Here is a 20,869-nt window from a genome sequence, read left to right on the forward strand (position 1 = left end):
TCTCTGGCTGAATGGAAATACGCACACATGCGTAAAGGGGGCGTTAAACTGGGCATAACCAGCGGTGGCAGCGTCGCCGGCCTCTTCTTCCCGGGGACGAGCCGGGGACGGACACGGCTATTTTTTGGGGGGAAGCGTCAAGCGGGACCAGAAGCCCCCCCACACACCCCCCCACGACACCTGTGCGAGGACGCCACCTGTTCTGGATCCTCCAGGATGCATGGATTCTCCTCTTTTTTTTTGTCCTTCTCCGCAGCTCCTCTCATTGTCTTCTGGTCCATAAATAGATCTGGAGGTCGAGGGGAGACGCGTCTGGACCTTCATCTCCAGGGTTCGGCGTCTCGACTCGAGCGTCCGTCGTAGCGTCCGTTTCCAGCGACGACGCCTCTTTAGTCCGGGCTAATTAGAGGCGTGATTGACAGCTGGGTAATTGGATTTATTTCATATCCGCTCCTTGAAGTTGTGAAGCTCTTTCCCTCTCAGGGGTTGGTGTCCGGATCCAGAACTTTTGACCAGATGAGGCTGTAGGTTGTGGACCTGGACTAATGTCTCAGAACTAGAAGGTTGAGTGGATTTAAATTTTAAAAATATATTCATAAGTGGAGGATAAATGTCGTCTCGTCTTGAGAGGACAACAGGTGCTTTGGACTTGGACTAGATGTTCATTGTGTTGGATTTGAATCAACATATTTCAGTTTAAAATCTTTATTATTGTCAGTAATTGGAAGAGAAACAAGATTATGATGATTTATGAACATTATAGTGTCTTTACTGACTTGATGCTCCATTTTCTCATCTGGATTTCAATCTTAAATCTGCTTTAATGGTCAAACGTAGCAAAGGAACGGCTTTAGTGTGAGAGTGAGCATCAAAGCCGACACCACACCTCGACACCAAAGGTTCAGGGGGCGGTAGGGGGGCGACAGGGAGGGGGGGGTGGGGGGTGTCAGTTAAAACCATTGGCCTGCTGGTGTGACCAGTTAAACACTGTCATCCTCCATAAACTCTGCCTCAGTATCCATAGCATCCGCCCGCGGTCTTCTTGTCACTCCTGGAACTCCCCGGGTTTCTCCCCCCATGTGGGGGGTGAGTGGGGTGAGGGTGTGAGTGGGGGGGGGTGACAGGGGTGACAGGGGTCTTCCTAATGCCCCGTGCGCTGTATGGCTTTTTATTCCTATCTGACTGAACTGATGGTTCATATAGGGATGGAAGCCATGCACCGCGCTGGAGGCGCCACACGCTGGACCCCGACTCCGTGACGACGTTGACCTCGGCTCCCGGACGGACTTTGTTACTGGCTTTTTCAATGTGTTCGTTCCTTCGATCCTGACGCTCTGCCCTCGACTCGCCTGGTCTGTACATGTCCACGTCTGTCCCCGGAACACAGTCGCGATGAAGAGTCGATTAAAGATGATGAGGTTCGATGGTTCGATGGTTCGATGGTTCGATGGTTCCTGGACCTGGTTCAGTGACGTCCGTGAGTCACACCTGATGCGTTCCAGAACCTCAACAACGTAGCACCAAAAACACCTAAAGGCCCCAAATGAACACTCGACAGTCTCCACCACAACCAACAACAAATCATGACAACAATCATAACAACAACAATCATAACAACAACTAAATCATGACAACAACGTTTGTGATGTTGTCCTCGTCATAAAGTACATGAACATGTCAACAATAATGATCACACACAGTACACACCTGGACAGAGTGTGAGCCCGGGGGCCACAGGTTTACGTGGCCCTCATGAGGTCAAAGAACTTGTAGGAACTAACAGTTTTATTAAGTATTTATTTATATTATTCATCTCTAGTCTCTGAATATGACTGCAGAGGTTTTTGTTTCAGGAGTTTTTGTCAAGTATTTTAGTAGTTTTAGTAGTTTTTGTGAGTATTTATTGTTTTTCAAAAAGATTTAATCAAATATTATGAATATATTTGGAGATATGGCCTTTTTTATATGATATTTAAAAGATAAATACATTCATTTAGCTTTATTTTATTACCTTTTTTATACTTTTAGCAGCCACTGTTTGAAATGTGGCCCTGAAAGAGTGTAATGAGCCATGAACAGATTAATTGAAGTGTAATAACAGTAAAAGTATTCTGAAAGATACTATAAACAAAGTCAGGTGGTTTAAGGTGACTAGTAACACTAGTAAGTTAATAGAAAGATTGTCATAGATTATAATGTGTTTAAATAGATGTAAACTCAAGATACAAACCACTAAATAAATAAATAACTTGTTGAAACATCATCTGAAAGTGAGTTTGTAACGAGTTACTTTGACCCGGAAGTGTAAGAGAGAAGGTTCTGGTTCTGGTTCCATCACAAACTCAAATGACGTGTCAGGATGATGAACGAAAGAAGGATGAACGGATGATGAAGGTCAAGAAAAATGATGACCGTTGTTCTCCTCGACGTCATGACGGGACAACATGTCATGATCTTCTTCTCAAGCAACATAGGATTCAAGATAAAGGCGATCACTTTAAATTTGATCAAAATAATGAATTAAAAGTTGATCAAATTCCTCGACACGCTTCTCACCGCCGCCGATGGCTCGACAGCGCCGCCTGCTGTTTAACAACGGTACACACATTAAAAGCGACGTGCGATTTTATTATTTTACAATTTTAATATTGTTTTCAAGTTACATTTTAATCTCGTGTGTTTCATGCAAACTGCGGTCAAGAAATAAAAATATTTGTAAAAACGTGTTTAAATGAAACGGAAGTGCGACCGGACGTGACGTCACGCCCAGCCTCCCAAACAACCGGTGCTGCCGCGTTTATGAAACACATGAAATCTTGAATAACCTTCGATTCTGAGCTCGTGGCGTCGATCCACGCAACAGCGTGTCTTTAGCGTGCACGAGAGTGTGTCTGAGCGCGTGCGCGCGACAGAAGAGTGAGATGGCGAAGAGAAAAGAAGCTTCACAGACTGACGTCACCGCAAAGAAACAAGTGAAGAAGAAGAAAAGCAAAGATGACGGTAAATGTTTTTTTTAAATCACTTGTTATCTTTTTCTTTATCATAGTTTAGTTCTGTGAGTCTGTTGTATTGAAGAGAAGAAGAAAAAGATGGAAATCGGTCGAGATCGAGTGTATTTGTGTGAAATGATGAAAAATAAAATCGCGCGAGTTTAAACTTCATCACGTGATCGATTTAAATATACAAACTATTAACTAAACTTCGTTTAAATGTAGATCGTTTTATCTTTTGCGAAAGTATATGTTTATTTTTATATTTGAAGATCGTTATTTTATGCAGAAATGGCAACATTTAGACACTTGAAATGTTTCGTTAATTCATTGTTGTTATTGTTTTTATCCTCTTTGTTGGTTTCAAGTTGATTTTAAAGTCACACAATTTAAAAAAAAGAACAACACAAATGTCTCAATAATGTGAATAAAGAGAGAACAGAGACCTTACTTCAATATTCTTTTATTCACATATTCAACCTCTTTTTGTGGTTTAACGTTTTCAGAATTTTTGTTTTTACCGTGAATTTGAATTTTGTCTAAAGTTATTTAATCAAGACTTAAACTTAAACATCCTTTATTGTCATCCTAGATATAGAAAGTATTCACAGAACGAAGTTTAGTTTGCATTACTGGCTCAGACAAGTTATAAAGTGCAAAGATTTAGAAATAAATACTGTCCACTGTTTAAACCATAATAGGTGCAAGAAGCAGTTTTAAAATAAATAAGAAACCGTTTGTTGTAACAACGATTCAAAAACCTCACCAAAGATAAATTAAACACAATTTAAAACTATGGCTGAAATAAAACAACATCATAAGATCAACTACTAATGAATTACTATTAATCTGTTCCATCTTAACTCTATAATCCAAGATCAATAAAGATAAGAACGTAAACGTGTCGCCACAGAACGTCACGTCAAACACACTCTGCTCTGAACTATCATCAGATTTGTTATCGTCTTATCAATCGTCGTGTGATTCTTGTTTGTCGTGACGCTCGTCTTCACTGTCGCTCAGACAATAACAACAGAGAGGAGACGCTGGAAAGGAGGCCGCCTCAGAAACGAGGCTCTTCCTCGAACAAAGAAGTCGACAACAGAGACAGAGAGGAGACGCTGGAAAGGAGGCCGCCTCAGAAACGAGGCTCTTCCTCGAACAAAGAAGTCGACAACAGAGATGCAGAGGAGACGCTGGAAAGGAGGCCGCCTCGGAAACGAGGCTCTTCCTCCAACAAAGAAGTCGCCAACAGAGATGCAGAGGAGACGCTGGAAAGGAGGCCGCCTCAGAAACGAGGCTCCTCCTCGAACAAAGAAGTCGACAACAGAGATGCAGAGGAGACGCTGGAAAGGAGGCCACCTCGGAAACGAGGCTCTTCCTCGAACAAAGAAGTCGACAACAGAGACGCAGAGGAGACGCTGGAAAGGAGGCCACCTCGGAAACGAGGCTCTTCCTCGAACAAAGAAGTCGACAACAGAGATGCAGAGGAGACGCTGGAAAGGAGGCCACCTCGGAAACGAGGCTCTTCCTCGAACAAAGAAGTCGACAACAGAGACGCAGAGGAGACGCTGGAAAGGAGGCCGCCTCAGAAACGAGGCTCTTCCTCCAACAAAGAAGTCGAGTCTTCCACGACCAGCAGGTACTTCACGTCGCCTCAGAAGGTCGTGGACGCCGACCTTGACGTGAAGCGAGAGGATGATGATGAAAGCGAAGAAGACGACTGGGAGGAGGTGGAAGGTGAGAAGAAGAAGACGAGCGACCGTCCTGTGGTCGAGATGTTTCCGCTCACGTTTCTTCTTCTTCTTCGCCTCAGAGTTGACAGAACCGCTCGGTCCAGTTGATCCAGCAGGTGTCGCTGTGCAGCCTGTGGAGATCGAGATCGAGACGCCAGAGGTCAGGAAGAGGTCAGTCGTTTACAATAAATGTTCTTAAAAAAGATGTTATAAAGTTGAACTGTGTCTGCATCAGACGGAAGCGTCAGGCGGAGCTGGACTCGTACATGAAGCGGATGGTCAATCGTTTCCAGAAGGATCTTCTGCTGGAGACTCACAAGGTAGACCTTCCTGTCGTCAAACGTGTCGTAAAAGCATCACGAGTGACTGGCGGTGTCTCCTCAGGTCCATCTCTTGTGTCTGATCGCCAACGGAATGTTCCGCAACCGCGTGTGCAACCAGCCGGACCTGCTCGCCGTCACGCTGTCGCTGCTGCCCACTCGCTACAGCGCCGTCGCCAAGCAACGCATGGACCGCGACTTCCTGGTCGGCCTGGTCAAGTGGTTCGTGTTCTATCATCTCACGAGTCGCTGTTGAAGGAGAGACGCTGACGTCTCCTCGTCCTGCAGGTTCAGGACTAACTTCACGTTGAACCCGGAGCTGTCCTGTGATCAGCGGGACCCCCGGGCTCTGCTGGAGAGACGGCTGGCCTGTCTGTCAGCTAGAGACCACCAAGAAATGACTCACGTGAGTCAAGAGTCGAATGTGGAATCTTTTCTTGAATGAAATGAGTTCATTTTTAACATGTTTAATAAAAACGATGCCAAATGAAGTTAAATAAGAAAAGACTAGTAAAAATACTTTTAATTTTCAGTTTGTGACACATATTTCTACTCGGATGTACATACAAGTACATAATGTATAAGCAGTCATAGAAATAATACATGAATATATATAAAAATGACCCGAATGAGGTCAAAGATCATGTGAAACTACTTTAATTGTATTTATTTCAAATTTCGAAAAATCTTTACAGGGTTTTTGCTTTATTATTTTGTTGTTTAAATTTGACATTTATAAGTATTCATTGCCTCTAAAAAACGTTTTTTACTATTTAAGTTAATATTTTTAAAAATATTTGGAAAAAGATTAACATGAGGTTAAAAAAAATAAAGTTGTATAATATTTAATAAAATACTTGACGGCACCTGAAGAAAATGCAACTGAAAAAGACAAATATTTGTGTTAAAAAAAATTAATAATAATAATTAATTAATTAATAATTCCCTCAGTTCTCACAGTCTTCCATTCACTTCTTCTTCAACATGTGTTGTACATGTTAGTATGTTATCATGTTATTAACTTGTTCATGTCTGTGATCCTCAGTTGTTGCTGCTGATCCTCAGATCTCTGCAGCTTTTCTGCCGCTTGGTCTTGTCTCTGCAGCCGCTTTCCTTCAAGTCCAGCACGGTAACAAGTTCAGTCTCTCAAAGTCACTTCAAGTTCAGTCTCTCCAAGTCACTTCAAGTTCAAAGTAACTTCAAGTTCAGTCTCTCAAAGTAACTTCAAGTTCAGTCTCTCAAAGTCACTTCAAGTTCAATCTCTCAAAGTAACTTCAAGTTCAGTCTCTCAAAGTAACTTCAAGTTCAGTCTCTCAAAGTCACTTCAAGTTCAGTCTCTCAAAGTCACTTCAAGTTCAGTCTCTCAAAGTCACTTCAAGTTCAGTCTCTCCAAGTCACTTCAAGTTCAGTCTCTCCAAGTCACTTCAAGTTCAGTCTCTCAAAGTCACTTCAAGTTCAGTCTCTCCAAGTCACTTCAAGTTCAGTCTCTCGAAGTCACTTCAAGTTCAGTCTCTCGAAGTCACTTCAAGTTCAGTCTCTCAAAGTCACTTCAAGTTCAGTCTCTCAAAGTAACTTCAAGTTCAGTCTCTCAAAGTCACTTCAAGTTCAGTCTCTTAAAGTCACTTCAAGTTCAGTCTCTCAAAGTCACTTCAAGTTCAGTCTCTCGAAGTCACTTCAAGTTCAGTCTCTCAAAGTAACTTCAAGTTCAGTCTCTCAAAGTCACTTCAAGTTCAGTCTCTCAAAGTCACTTCAAGTTCAGTCTCTCAAAGTCACTTCAAGTTCAGTCTCTCGAAGTCACTTCAAGTTCAGTCTCTCGAAGTCACTTCAAGTTCAGTCTCTCAAAGTTCCTTCAAGTTCAGTCTCTTTAAGTAACTTCCAGCCAATCATGTGACTCGCTGGTGATCATGTGACCGTTTGGTCCAGTAGCTCGGTGCTCTGCTGGTTTTGTCTGGTGACTCTATTATACCAACATTTTTTGTATTGAATTAAAAAATTGAATCTGATGGAAATACATTTTTCATTTATTATTTGTGTATTTCTTTTTTTAGTCGTAAGAAACCCCACATATTTTACCTTTCGATATAAACAATGATTTAATTAAATACACTTTAACATAACCTTTCAGTATAAAACATGTATCATTTAAAATGTACAAAAGAATAATTCAATCTAAAAACATTTAGATGATAAATTCATATCAACATGAAATACTTAAATATTCATTTTTGAAAATATATTTTTTGAATGATTGGAAATATTTCTTTCTTTTTTTTATATTACTCTCAGGGTAGAGCCGCTGGAAAGTCTTCCAAGAGCCAGGACAGATCCCAGGACAGATCCCAGGACAGATCCCAGGACAGATCCCAGGACAGATCCCAGGACAGATCCCAGGACAGATCCCAGGACAGATCCCAGGACAGATCCCAGGACAGATCCCAGGACGGATCCCAGACTCGTCCCGAAGAGACGGTTTCTCCAGGATCGAAGAGGAAGTCGGCGAAGGCTCCTGGAGGAGGAAGAGGAGGAGGAGGAAGAGGAGGGAAGAGAGCGAAGGAGGAGGAGGACGACAAGAGCGTGACGTCCTCGGGTCAGAAGCCCAAGAACTCCAAGCGTCGCAGCGTCGCCTCCAAGGTCAGCTACAAGGAAGAGAGCGGCGGCGAGGAGGAGGAGGAGGACGAGGAGTTCGAAGCGGGCGAGGAAGAGAGTGATGACGAGTCGGAGGAGGAGGAGGCGAAGCCGCCGAGAAAAGCCGTGGTGAAGAAAGAGCAGAAGAAGACGAGCGACCAGCGAGTGAAGGAGGAGGCGACGAAGAGAAGGAGCGGCGAGAAGAAAGGGGGAGGAGCGGACGAGTGGCTGGAGGTCTTCCTGGAGGCGTCCTCGTCCTGGGTCAGCGTGGACGTGGACCAGGGGGTCTCGGCGGCTCCGCACCTGCTCGCCAGGAACGCCACGGCGCCCGTGACCTACGTGCTGTCGCTGGACGACCACGGCTTCGTGAAGGACCTCGGCAGGAAGTACGACCCCACCTGGATGACCTCGTCCAGGAGGAGGCGCGTGGACGAGGAGTGGTGGGAGGAGACGCTGGCGCCGCTGCTGAGGTCACATGACGAGAGGGACCGGAGCGAGGACAGAGAGGTCAGGGGTCAACTTTTATCACCATGTTGAATATACTTTCTGATGAATTTAAATGTTTATATTTACAAAGTAATGATATGATTTTTACAAATACTTGAGTAATACAAAAATACATTTTCTAAATTCAATATTTCTTTAATTTTTATCTTCTTAAATTCAATTAAAATAATAAATCTTAATAACAATAACATTTTAATTCTTTATTTGGATATTTTTAATTCAATCATTTCTATGTTCAATGGTTGAATTAGTTTTTATTTTATTATTCAATTTAATTATAAAGAATATTATGAGGTTGAATTTTTTTTTAAAATAATTACAAAATACACAAACTTAATCTCTTCAAAGTGAATAAATATTTTTGCACAGTTTGTTATCATTTAAAAAACGTTTATTTTTCATTTTTAATTTGTATTCTTTCAAGTTCAATATAAAGTGTTTAAATTATAAATGGTGTCACCAGACCAAAGCAATGGAACACGAGCTACTTGGATCAAACACCAACATCTTTATATAGATATTTAACTAAATACAAATTAAAAATATTGAATTAAAAAACATGTCTTTTGTATTATTTTTAATTCAATTATTTTACTAAATTATTCTAAAATTAAAGGTTAAACCATATCCTTTTCGGGAGGACTTGGAAATAATATTTCATTGTTATTGTACATCTTTTATATTTAATATTTCAATGAAATGTGTTTTAAATTTATATTAATATTAACAATTACCATGCAAATGTTCAACACGTTTGTTTTTGCGTTGCAATTAAACTTCTGGCCACTAGATGGCAGCAGTCATTACGTCCTCCCCGGCTAAGATCCCGGCGATGACTGAGGACCAGTTCTGTTCATTCCAGCAACATAGTGTCGAACGATCACTAAAGTTCTCCAAAACCTTTGAATCACTGATGAATGTATATATACAGTATGTATATATTTAATGTGTACATATATATATTTATATCTCTCAATCTAAACTTAAATGTTTGCCGAGCAGCTGCAGAAGCGCCTGCAGAACAAACCTCTGCCGGTGTCGGTGGGCGAGTACAAGAACCACCCGCTCTACGCCCTGAAGCGACACCTGCTCAAGTACGAGGCCGTCTATCCTGCCGGCGCCGCCGTCCTGGGATACTGTCGCGGAGAAGCCGTCTACTCCAGGTCAGGACCTCCTTCAGGACCTCCTTCAGGAGGACCTCCTGTCACCAGACACATGCACGAGTCACCACTAGGTGTCGCTGTTCAAACCATCACTGAGTTGTTGTTTCTCCAGGGATTGTGTTCGAACTCTTCACTCCAGAGACACTTGGTTGAAAGAAGCTCGGACCGTGAGGCTCGGAGAAGAACCTTATAAGGTAGACCATGTGACTCGCTCATTAGCATATTAGATTTACTGATCCTGCTGAGATCTTTCATGAAATTAGGTTTCCAGTGCAAAGTGCAAAAAAAAAAGTGCAAAGAGATAAGAAAGGGCAAAGAAAAGGGCAAAGTACTAAGAAATAACAAAGTGCAAAAAAAAAGTGCAAAGAGATGACAAAGTGCAAATATAAAGAGCAAAGAGATAAGAAAAGCTGCAAAGAGATAACAAAGTGCAAAAATAAGGAACATATAGTAGATCAATGTAAATGGCACTAGTTACAGGTGAAAATTTGTAACACACAAACTATTGTTAGAAATAAATGATTATTTGCACATTGGCACTAAGAGGCGAAAAGCTGGACACAGACACACACACACACACGCACTTTTTCAGGTGTTAGTTTGAATAACTGCTCTGATATCATGATGTTCTGGTGTCAGATGGTGAGAGGGTTCTCCAACCGCTCACGGAAGGCCCGGATGGCCTCGGAGACCCAGGAGCAGAAGGACTTGGCTCTGTTCGGCGAGTGGCAGACGGAGGAATATCAGCCGCCGTTAGCTGTGGACGGGAAGGTGAAGAAGAACGTTTTCATAAACCGTTGGTCTCTGACTGTGGTTGACGTTCCTCAGGTTCCTCGTAACGACTACGGGAACGTGTACCTGTTCAAGGACGTCATGTTACCTGTGGGTTGTGTTCACCTGAGGCTCAACAACCTCAACAGAGTCGCTCGCAAGTTGAACCTTGATGCGGCTCCTGCGGTGACTGGCTTCGACTTCCACGGAGGTTATTCTCACGCTGTGTAAGTCAATGTTCATCACTGTATCCTCTCGTCCTCAGCCGTCACTGTATCCTCTTGTCCTCTGTCGTCACTGTATCCTCTCTTCCTCAGTCGTCACTGTATCCTCTCGTCCTCAGTCGTCACTGTATCCTCTCGTCCTCAGTCATCACTCTATCGTCTCGTCCTCAGTCATCACTGTATCCTCTCGTCCTCAGTCGTCACCGTATCCTCTCTTCCTCAGTCGTCACTGTATCCTCTCGTCCTCAGTCATCACTGTATCCTCTCTTCCTCAGTCGTCACTGTATCCTCTCGTCCTCAGTCATCACTCTATCCTCTCGTCCTCAGTCATCACTGTATCCTCTCGTCCTCAGTCGTCACTGTATCCTCTCTTCCTCAGTCGTCACTGTATCCTCTCGTCCTCAGTCATCACTCTATCCTCTCGTCCTCAGTCATCACTGTATCCTATCGTCCTCAGTCCTCCTTTATCTGTGGAAGACCTAATGACTGCCGCCATCTAGAGCCCGGAGGTTTAATTTCAACAAACGCTGTGACAATATCACATGTGTCAAACCGGTCCAGTAAAGGGTCAGGGTGGTGCAGGTTTTTGTTCCAACCAGTCAAGCACACATGAGTTAACCAATCAGGTTTACTGGACCGGTTTGACACCCCTGGACTATATGATGTCAATTTTAAATTTAAATACAAACCATTAAAATAACAATAAAATATAATTTATAAAAACATCCAGTTCTGTTGAAAACTTGTTAAAAACACGTATGTTTCCTCAGAACCGACGGCTTCGTGGTGTGTGAGGAGCACGAGGAGATCCTGCGAGCAGCCTGGCTGGAGGACCAGGAGATCCAGAAGCAGAAGGAGAGAGAGGTTTGTGTGGATGTTCAGCGTCGTCTTCATGATGTTCTCATCACGACTGTCATGTTCTCATCACGACTGTCATGATCTCATCACGACTGTCATGTTCTCATCACGACTGTCATGTTCTCATCACGACTGTCATGATCTCATCACGACTGTCATGTTCTCATCACGACTGTCATGTTCTCATCACGACTGTCATGTTCTCATCACGACTGTCATGATCTCATCACGACTGTCATGTTCTCATCACGACTGTCATGATCTCATCACGACTGTCATGTTCTCATCACGACTGTCATGTTCTCATCACGACTGTCATGTTCTCATCACGACTGTCATGATCTCATCACGACTGTCATGTTCTCATCACGACTGTCATGTTCTCATCACGACTGTCATGTTCTCATCACGACTGTCATGATCTCATCACGACTGTCATGATCTCATCACGACTGTCATGATCTCATCACGACTGTCATGATCTCATCACGACTGTCATGATCTCATCACGACTGTCATGATCTCATCACGACTGTCATGATCTCATCACGACTGTCATGTTCTCATCACGACTGTCATGATCTCATCACGACTGTCATGATCTCATCACGACTGTCATGATCTCATCACGACTGTCATGATCTCATCACGACTGTCGTGTTCTCATCACGACTGTCGTGTTCTCATCACGACTGTCATGTTCTCATCACGACTGTCATGATCTCATCACGACTGTCATGATCTCATCACGACTGTCATGTTCTCATCACGACTGTCATGTTCTCATCACGACTGTCATGTTCTCATCACGACTGTCATGTTCTCATCACGACTGTCATGTTCTCATCACGACTGTCATGTTCTCATCACGACTGTCATGATCTCATCACGACTGTCATGATCTCATCACGACTGTCATGTTCTCATCACGACTGTCATGATCTCATCACGACTGTCATGATCTCATCACGACTGTCATGTTCTCATCACGACTGTCATGATCTCATCACGACTGTCATGATCTCATCACGACTGTCATGATCTCATCACGACTGTCATGTTCTCATCACGACTGTCATGTTCTCATCACGACTGTCATGATCTCATCACGACTGTCATGTTCTCATCACGACTGTCATGATCTCATCACGACTGTCATGTTCTCATCACGACTGTCATGATCTCATCACGACTGTCATGATCTCATCACGACTGTCATGATCTCATCACGACTGTCATGATCTCATCACGACTGTCATGATCTCATCACGACTGTCATGATCTCATCACGACTGTCATGATCTCATCACGACTGTCATGATCTCATCACGACTGTCATGATCTCATCACGACTGTCATGATCTCATCACGACTGTCATGATCTCATCACGACTGTCATGTTCTCATCACGACTGTCATGTTCTCATCACGACTGTCATGTTCTCATCACGACTGTCATGATCTCATCACGACTGTCATGTTCTCATCACGACTGTCATGTTCTCATCACGACTGTCATGATCTCATCACGACTGTCATGATCTCATCACGACTGTCATGATCTCATCACGACTGTCATGATCTCATCACGACTGTCGTGTTCTCATCACGACTGTCATGTTCTCATCACGACTGTCATGTTCTCATCACGACTGTCATGTTCTCATCACGACTGTCATGATCTCATCACGACTGTCATGATCTCATCACGACTGTCATGTTCTCATCACGACTGTCATGATCTCATCACGACTGTCATGATCTCATCACGACTGTCATGTTCTCATCACGACTGTCATGATCTCATCACGACTGTCATGATCTCATCACGACTGTCATGATCTCATCATGACTGTCATGTTCTCATCACGACTGTCATGTTCTCATCACGACTGTCATGATCTCATCACGACTGTCATGATCTCATCACGACTGTCATGTTCTCATCACGACTGTCATGTTCTCATCACGACTGTCATGTTCTCATCACGACTGTCATGATCTCATCACGACTGTCATGTTCTCATCACGACTGTCATGATCTCATCACGACTGTCATGATCTCATCACGACTGTCATGTTCTCATCACGACTGTCATGTTCTCATCACGACTGTCATGATCTCATCACGACTGTCATGTTCTCATCACGACTGTCATGATCTCATCACGACTGTCATGATCTCATCACGACTGTCATGTTCTCATCACGACTGTCATGTTCTCATCACGACTGTCATGATCTCATCACGACTGTCATGATCTCATCACGACTGTCATGTTCTCATCACGACTGTCATGATCTCATCACGACTGTCCTGCAGAAACGAGAGAAGCGAGTCGTCGACAACTGGACGCTGCTGGTCAAAGGTCTGCTGATCCGGCAGCGGCTGCAGCGACGCTACGGCCAGAAGAAGCAGGACTCCGGGCTCCTGCAGGACCTCCAGGACGGAGGCTTCTCCTCGGACGAGGAGGCGGAGAAGGAGGAGAAGGTGGAGAACATGGAGAACATGGCAGCCAAGAGCGCCTCCGACACTCTGGCCTTGTCGTGGCCGAGGAACCGACAGACGGACGACGAGCCTCAAGTGAAGAGAAACACACGAGGACAGAAGGACAAACATCTGTTTCCCTTTGAGAAGGTTTGATGTTCAGTGATGGTTCTTCTCTGGAGTCACTGCAGGACCTTCTAGTGATGCTTCTTCTCTGGAGTCACTGCAGGACCTTCTAGTGATGCTTCTTCTCTGGAGTCACTGAAGGACCTTCTAGTGATGCTTCTTCTCTGGAGTCACTGCAGGACCTTCTAGTGATGCTTCTTCTCTGGAGTCACTGCAGGACCTTCTAGTGATGCTTCTTCTCTGGAGTCACCTCAGGGTCTGATGAAGGAACATGATTCACTGGTTTCTATTCACTCGTCTGTGAAGATAAACTTTCACTTTTCTATAAGTGGTGTCTCTGGGTTTATAATAAACACTGTTTCTGTCTTTGCATAAATGTTTGTTTTGTTGTTTTTGTTTGTTTACAGAAGTCATGTGTGTCACTGGTGTTGTTCTGATCTAAGAGAACTTTCAGAAGCTTCTACTTGAACAAAAGTCTTCAAATTATCTGAAACATGAAAGTGGGTCAAAGTTAATGAAAGTAGTTAACAAATAAAAAACACCATATTTTATATATATTTATAAACGTGAAATATATCGTTTCATATAATCATTTATATTTATTATTATATATAATATCAAGAGGAAACATATTCATCTGAATAAATAACATGAAACTCCTTTTTTTTTATATTATTCTTTACATTATTGATCGGAATAAACAACTGGTATTGTAAATGTCGCCCTCTTGTGGACAAAATATATACACAACGTTCATCGTTTTTTTATTTTAATTTGATATTTTAAAAATGTAAGAAAACAAACGAAACATAATGAAACCATTGAAGATCTTAAAGTTCACCAGAGGAGGTTCGAGTCCCTTTATTTGTTTATCAGTTCAATATAAACCTGGATCAGGTTATTCTTACACAACTCTGGGGTTTTGTTAATAATTATAAAGGAGTAGATTCAAGGTTGAGAATCAACAAACACGTTAGATGTTCACGTAAACTTTTATTTGTGTAAAAGTTTCAAAACATTCTTACAAATGATCATTAAACGTTGAAGTTTCAGCGGATTCTTAATGGGCTGTTTTCTTAAAATCCACCAGAGGGCGCTCTAAGCTCAAGACATCACATCCGGGATCTTCTCCGGTTGATTCCGCACACCTGCTCCGTCCCAGTCACGTGACCAAACGAGCTGATGCTCCAGCTTGAACAACATTGAAGATGAAAACTTCCAACATGCTCATGACCCTGGCTTACTGGGACATCTGCGGGTGAGAACGTTGACTTTCTACACAACTACAGCAGCTGAGAACCATGTTGTGACTTAAACTCATATTAATGACGAAACTAGCGTTTATTAAAAGTCGTGATTCTATTTTGTTGAACTTCTATATTCATTCACTTTTGTCCTGAAGTTTGTTTGTAAATAAAACAATAGAACTGAGTCTTTCTCGTTCATGTGTTGAATTAAAGTCACTTTCAGGAAATCTGTTGTTGTTGAAGCTAATGCTAAGGCTAAGCTAATGCTAAAGCTAAGACAAAATATCGAGTGAGACTTTTATTCATGCAAACTTGTCTATTTAAGGTTTAAAGTTATAAAACGTGTGTATTTCAAAGGTTTTACTTTTGTCCACTTTGTTGATGGTTTTTTATTTTTAATCCAGCCTTAAATCTGTCAAACATTGTATAAAATGATGAGAAATAAAATAATATTTTAGACACTAAATATTTAATTTGAACGTTTTGTCTTTTATTTATTTTCCTTTATTAAAGATTAAAACATAACATTAATACATTCGTTTATACACAATGAAACGTTTTTTTGTAACAAAGAACCAGGTGATTAGAAAGATAATAATCCACAGAAAATTTAGTAATTTATAAATAATTATTACAGTAAAGTTCTTCAAATAACATGTAACTAACAAAGTTATTGTTGAAAAGAAGAAACAACATAAATGAACATAAACAACTGTTGACATCAGTGAAAACCAACAGAACTAAATACAACAAACACTGTTAAAGACTAAAGAAAATGATGTAAGGTATGGAAATGTCAAGATTATTGTGGCATAAATCATATTTATCAACATCTTTAAATTGTAAATAAAACAATAGAACTGAGTCTTTCTCGTTCATGCATGTGTTGAATTAAAGTCACTTTCAGTAAAACTGTAGTCATTGCTAAAGCTTAGAAGAAATAGTCTGTAAGGAAGTAAAGTAAAGGTTATTTGTAAAGATGTTTCTAAGACAAACACAGGAGTCCCAGAAAATCAGGGAAGGTCTTATGAATACATACTCGTCTATTTAAATAAAGTTTATTTTTACTTTCGTTCACTTTGAAAATGTAATGAAAGTTAAAAATCCTGCCTTAAATCTGTCAAACAGCTCACGTATGACATGAATAACTCACTTTTTTCACTTGTTTAAGTAAATATCTTTATCAATAATCCATTTTTAAGACAAAACTGGGATCAATGTGATCAAAGGGTTGGTAGAAAAGTTATGTTTTGATACTTTGATACTTTCCAATACCATCAATCGATCATTTTACAAAGAGTGGAAACATTTTTCCTCATAGTAAACCAACAACTATTGTACATTCAAACTTTAAGTTTAATAACAAACCAAAACATTTGTGTTACAAACGTGTAAATAAACAAGTACAACAACAACTATGATACATTCAGAAAGTGTTGAGCTTCAAGTATAATATTTGTAGATTTATTTACATGTTTATAAGACAAATGCTGTTGATCATCACCGTTAGAATCAATAATAGTTGTTGATCATCTTAAGTTATTTGCACAATGATAACAGTGTTGATGAGCAGAAAAAAAAGGGGAAATGAAGTTTAATTTCATATAAAGTTACATAAAAGTATCTTCACATTAACATAATGTAAAGTATTATAAACGTACATGTGTTTCTTTCAAATAACAGAACGTTCTTTCATTGTTTAACGTGACATAAGTTTTATAAAACAACTCTTTAAAAAAGTGAGGATGTTGTCGTGTAAACGTGTAGTTTCACTGATTGTTCTTCTCTTTAGTCTCCAGCTGGCTCAGCTCGTCCGCCCCTGCAGGAGTTCTGTGTCCTTGTTGTTTCTTCTGTTCTTCACACATCATCTGTAACTACCTCCAGCCTGAGTGGATCAGATGTTCTCGCCTCTAGTCAGTGATTTTGTTGACCTCAACCTCAGCCCTCGGTGTCTCCCTGACGTCAGGACCAGAAGAAGAGAACAAGTCCACGAGTGTCTCCTCCGACACAGACCTTTTAAAAAATGGCAGATGTTTGGTAACAAACATCTTAAAGTTGTGTTTAGTGTCTTAGAAACATCTGAATGTATTGAGACTTCACTAATTAGATTCTGTTGTTGTTGTTATTGTTGTGTAAACTGTAGTTTCACTGATTGTTCTTCTCTTTAGTCTCCAGCTGGCTGAGCTTGTCCGCCCCCTGCTGGAGTTCACTGGTACTGGGTACGAAGACAGGAAGTCCAGCTCTTGAGAAGATTGTCGAACATATGTGACGGAGATTGAACCTTCAAGGTCGTCATGAGATCCTTCGCTTGCTAACACCACCTGTGTGAGTGTCTTCAGTCGATCCATGAACTCTGGTTTGGTCCTAATGTCTCCTTCCTGAACAGGTGGTGAGACTGAAGAGGAGAAGGTGTGCGGGGACATGATGGAGAAGCAGGTGATGGACTTCAGGAACATCTGGGTGAGGATGAGCTTCTGTGACTGTTGTATTTGACCTGCAGAGTTGTGACGTCCTCTGTTCTCCACCAAAGGAGCATCTGAAGCTGCTGCATGGAGAACCTGAGGAGTCTTCACACTTTTCTTCAACTTCCTGCGTGACAGGAAGTGGTTCCATGAAGGTCAAGTGAGGTACACTTGATCTTCATGGAACCACTTCCTGTTTGGGGAGGAGGGGATATAGAGGGGGGAGGAGAGACCAATTTTTGATGCCATAGTTTTAGAGATTTTCCATATGCAAAATAAAAGTATAACCCCCTCCTTTTGCTCTCTTGATGTTTCGGGGGAGGACACGGCCCTACTACCCCGGATTCGCGCCCGGTCTGGTTTGCTCCAGCTCCCTGAGTGAAGGGTGGGATTCGAACCCTGAGCTTGTGAGGCTCAGAGAACCGCCAGTCGGTTGATCTCACCACTACACTAGATCACCTTCACAGCTAATATTTTGGTTTTGTTCTATTTGACCTTCACTCTCGGTCAAAATCTCAAAACTAAGGTAGCAGCTGGGGCTTGAACCCATGACCTCTGGTTGTTCGCGCAGAGAGTCTGACCACTGGACTAGATCACCTTCACAGCTATTATTTTGGTTTTGTTCTATTTGACCTTCACTCGCAGTCAAAATCTCAAAACTAAGGTAGCAGCTGGGTTTTGAACCCATGACCTCTGGTTGTTCATGCAGAGAGTCTGACCACTGGACTAGATCACCTTCACACTCAGTTTTTTGGTTTTGTTTTATTTGACCTTCACTCTCAGTCAAAATCTCAAAACTAAGGTAGCAGCTGGGTTTTGAACCCATGACCTCTGGTTGTTCATGCAGAGAGTCTGACCACTGGACTAGATCACCTTCACAGCTATTATTTTGGTTTTGTTCTATTTGACCTTCACTCTCGGTCAAAATATAAGACTAAAGAGAGACATTGAAACCAAGACCTACGGATGTCAATGAAGAGAGTCTGACCACTTCACTAGATCACCTTCCAACTTAAGATTTTCGGTTTTGTTCTATTTGACCTTCTCTCTTGGTCAAAAACTCTAGACTAAAGTAGCAGCCAGAGGTCTTGAACCCAAGACCTCTGGCTGCCCATGCCAAGAATTTAGCAACTACGCTGGATCAACTAGACTCTGCTTAGTTCCGTTTGGACGCCTTTGACCTTCACTCTTGTAAATCTGTTGGTAGAGAAGTAAGGAACTTGCAGAGATTTCTTCAGTGACCTAATTCACCACATAGATGTCTTTCTGCAAACTTTTCACTCCCAACTATTCAATAGTTGATGAAAATTTGAGTGAAATGAAGGATTTGAACCAGTAGCTGTCCTGCACCTCCACTCTGAGATGCAGATGTTAATCACAATGAGGTTTTCAGCAACACAAGCGAATTTTCGATTCTAATATTTGTTCAACTAACATGAACAAATCCGATTGTTAAAATGTACCAGACAGGGACTTGAACTCACGACCCACGAGCATTGAGCAGAGACTACACCATCAGACCACAGGAGGTAATGAGCTCAGTAAGAATTATTATGCTCATGTCCTCAAATAAGATTGAGAACCTACATGAAGATTCAAATGCTGCACCTTTCTAAAATAAGATAGAACAAATATATACATTTTCAACTTTTATTTTTTGTTTACTGATCAAAACAGAGAACCGCCAGTCGGTTGATCTCACCACTACACTAGATCACCTTCACAGCAAATATTTTCGTTTTGTTTTATTTGACCTTCACTCTCAGTCAAAATGTCAAGACTAAAAATACAGCCAGGCCTTGAACCCAAGACCTTTGGTTGTCTATGCAGAGAGTGCTACAACTAGACTAGATCACCTTCACAGCTATTATTTTGGTTTTGTTCTATTTGACCTTCACTTGCAGTCAAAATCTCAAAACTAAGGTAGCAGCTGGGGCTTGAACCCATGACCTCTGGTTGTTCATGGAGAGAGTCCACCCACCAGACTAGATCACCTTCATGCTTTGTTTTTTGGTTTTGTTCTATTTGACCTTCACTCTCAGTCAAAATCTCAAAACTAAGGTAGCAGCTGTATGTATGTATGTATGTATGTAATCATTTTTATTTATTTAACCTTTATTTAACTTGTATTAAACTCACTGTTTAGTGAATTAAAGCAGATTCTAGTGATGACAGGCGTCGTCTAAATCTTCCCTGTTTTTTTATAAAAAATAATTTTTAAAATGAAAGAAAAGATGTTGAAACTATTGAAATACTTCCTTGTTGTTACGTGTCAATGCCGTTTGAGGGCGCTGTTGTTACTAAAGGCCTCGGAGCAGCATTTAAATGAAAAGTGAACAACAAACTCTAGAAACACATTTAAGTTGAATACAAGATGTTTTTGGTCCATGTTTTTTTGTTTCCCTCGTTTAAATAAATATCTTGTTTTTCGAGGACAAAACTAGGATAACATGATCAAAGATTTTGTAACAAACATCTTAAAGTTGTGTCTTAGAAACTTCACTTGATATTCTGTTGTCGTGTAAACGTGTAGTTTCACTGATTTCTTCTCTATAGTCTCCTGCTGGCTCAGCTCGTCCGCCCCCTGCTGGAGTTCACTGGTACTGGGTACGAAGAGCAGAAGTCCAGCTCTTGAGAAGATTGTGGAACATATGTGACAGAGATTGAACCTTCAAGGTCGTCATGAGATCCATGGCTCGCTAACACCACCTGTGTGAGTGTCTTCAGTCCATCAACTCTGGTTTGGTTCTAATGTCTCCTTCCTGAGCAGGAGAAGGTGAGCAAGGACATGATGGAGAAGCAGGTCATGGACCTGACCTGTAGACTTGTGACATCCTCTGTTCTCCACCACAGGAGCATCTGAGGATTCTTCACGTTTTTCTTTCACTTCCTCACTTGATCTCACTTGAACCACTTCCTGTGGGTCATAGAGACATTTTTAAGACACTTGTTCAGCTGCAAAATAAAAGTATAATCCTTGTTCAAGATGTTTTTAAACATGTTACCTTTAGAAAAATTAACTTTTTTTTAAACCATTTCATAAAACTTAAGGATACTTAAGTAGGTCAACTTCATGTAAGTCAGACATTTAAGACACTTTTATAACTTATAACTCTTGCCAGTGTTGTTAACTTTAGCTTGTGCTAATAAAAAAGAATTTAACAAAAGGTTAACCTGGTCACTGACCGAGGGGTCGTGTCATGACAGTGTGGGAATTGAACCGACAACCACTCAGTTACTAACCCAGAGCTCAACTGACTGAGCTACTATCAGACATAAGCTGCTTGTTTCATCTTCAGCTCCTCCACTAGCTCGGCCAACAGGATGTTCTTCTGCAGGACAGGTCTCGGTT

The 20,869-nt window shown here is 41.6% G+C and overlaps 1 protein-coding gene and 1 long non-coding RNA gene across 2 annotated transcripts; both read left to right on the forward strand.

Moving 5' to 3' along the window:
- Positions 1-2,146: 2,146 nt before the first annotated feature.
- On the forward strand, positions 2,147-14,178 carry xpc (xeroderma pigmentosum, complementation group C). Its single transcript, XM_087782052.1, has 14 exons — positions 2,147-3,000; positions 4,014-4,730; positions 4,807-4,897; positions 4,962-5,046; positions 5,111-5,268; positions 5,335-5,452; positions 6,092-6,175; positions 7,333-8,178; positions 9,181-9,341; positions 9,454-9,535; positions 9,981-10,112; positions 10,170-10,339; positions 11,107-11,200; positions 13,518-14,178. Exons 1-14 carry the CDS (start codon positions 2,922-2,924, stop codon positions 13,836-13,838), a joined length of 3,138 nt encoding a protein of 1,045 aa, XP_087638178.1. The 5' UTR covers positions 2,147-2,921; the 3' UTR covers positions 13,839-14,178.
- Positions 14,179-14,819: 641 nt separating this feature from the next.
- Positions 14,820-17,647, forward strand: LOC148058974 (uncharacterized). The gene is made up of 4 exons (XR_015709424.1): positions 14,820-15,066; positions 16,848-17,380; positions 17,442-17,515; positions 17,586-17,647. It is a non-coding gene; the product is annotated as an uncharacterized LOC148058974 (long non-coding RNA).
- Positions 17,648-20,869: the final 3,222 nt, after the last annotated feature.

The sequence above is a fragment of the Callionymus lyra genome, chromosome 19 (assembly GCF_982586985.1).
Source record: "Callionymus lyra chromosome 19, fCalLyr1.hap1.1, whole genome shotgun sequence".
In the NCBI taxonomy this organism is placed as follows: Eukaryota; Metazoa; Chordata; class Actinopteri; order Syngnathiformes; family Callionymidae; genus Callionymus; species Callionymus lyra.

Bases quoted from the DNA above. Each gene is read 5' to 3' on its own strand.
- xpc (XM_087782052.1), top strand. From the start codon at position 2,922: ATGGCGAAGAGAAAAGAAGCTTCACAGACTGACGTCACCGCAAAGAAA. The intron at 3,001-4,013 runs GTAAATGTTTTT...ACTGTCGCTCAG, and splicing joins GAAGAAAAGCAAAGATGACG to ACAATAACAACAGAGAGGAG. The intron at 4,731-4,806 runs GTGAGAAGAAGA...TCTTCGCCTCAG, and splicing joins CGACTGGGAGGAGGTGGAAG to AGTTGACAGAACCGCTCGGT.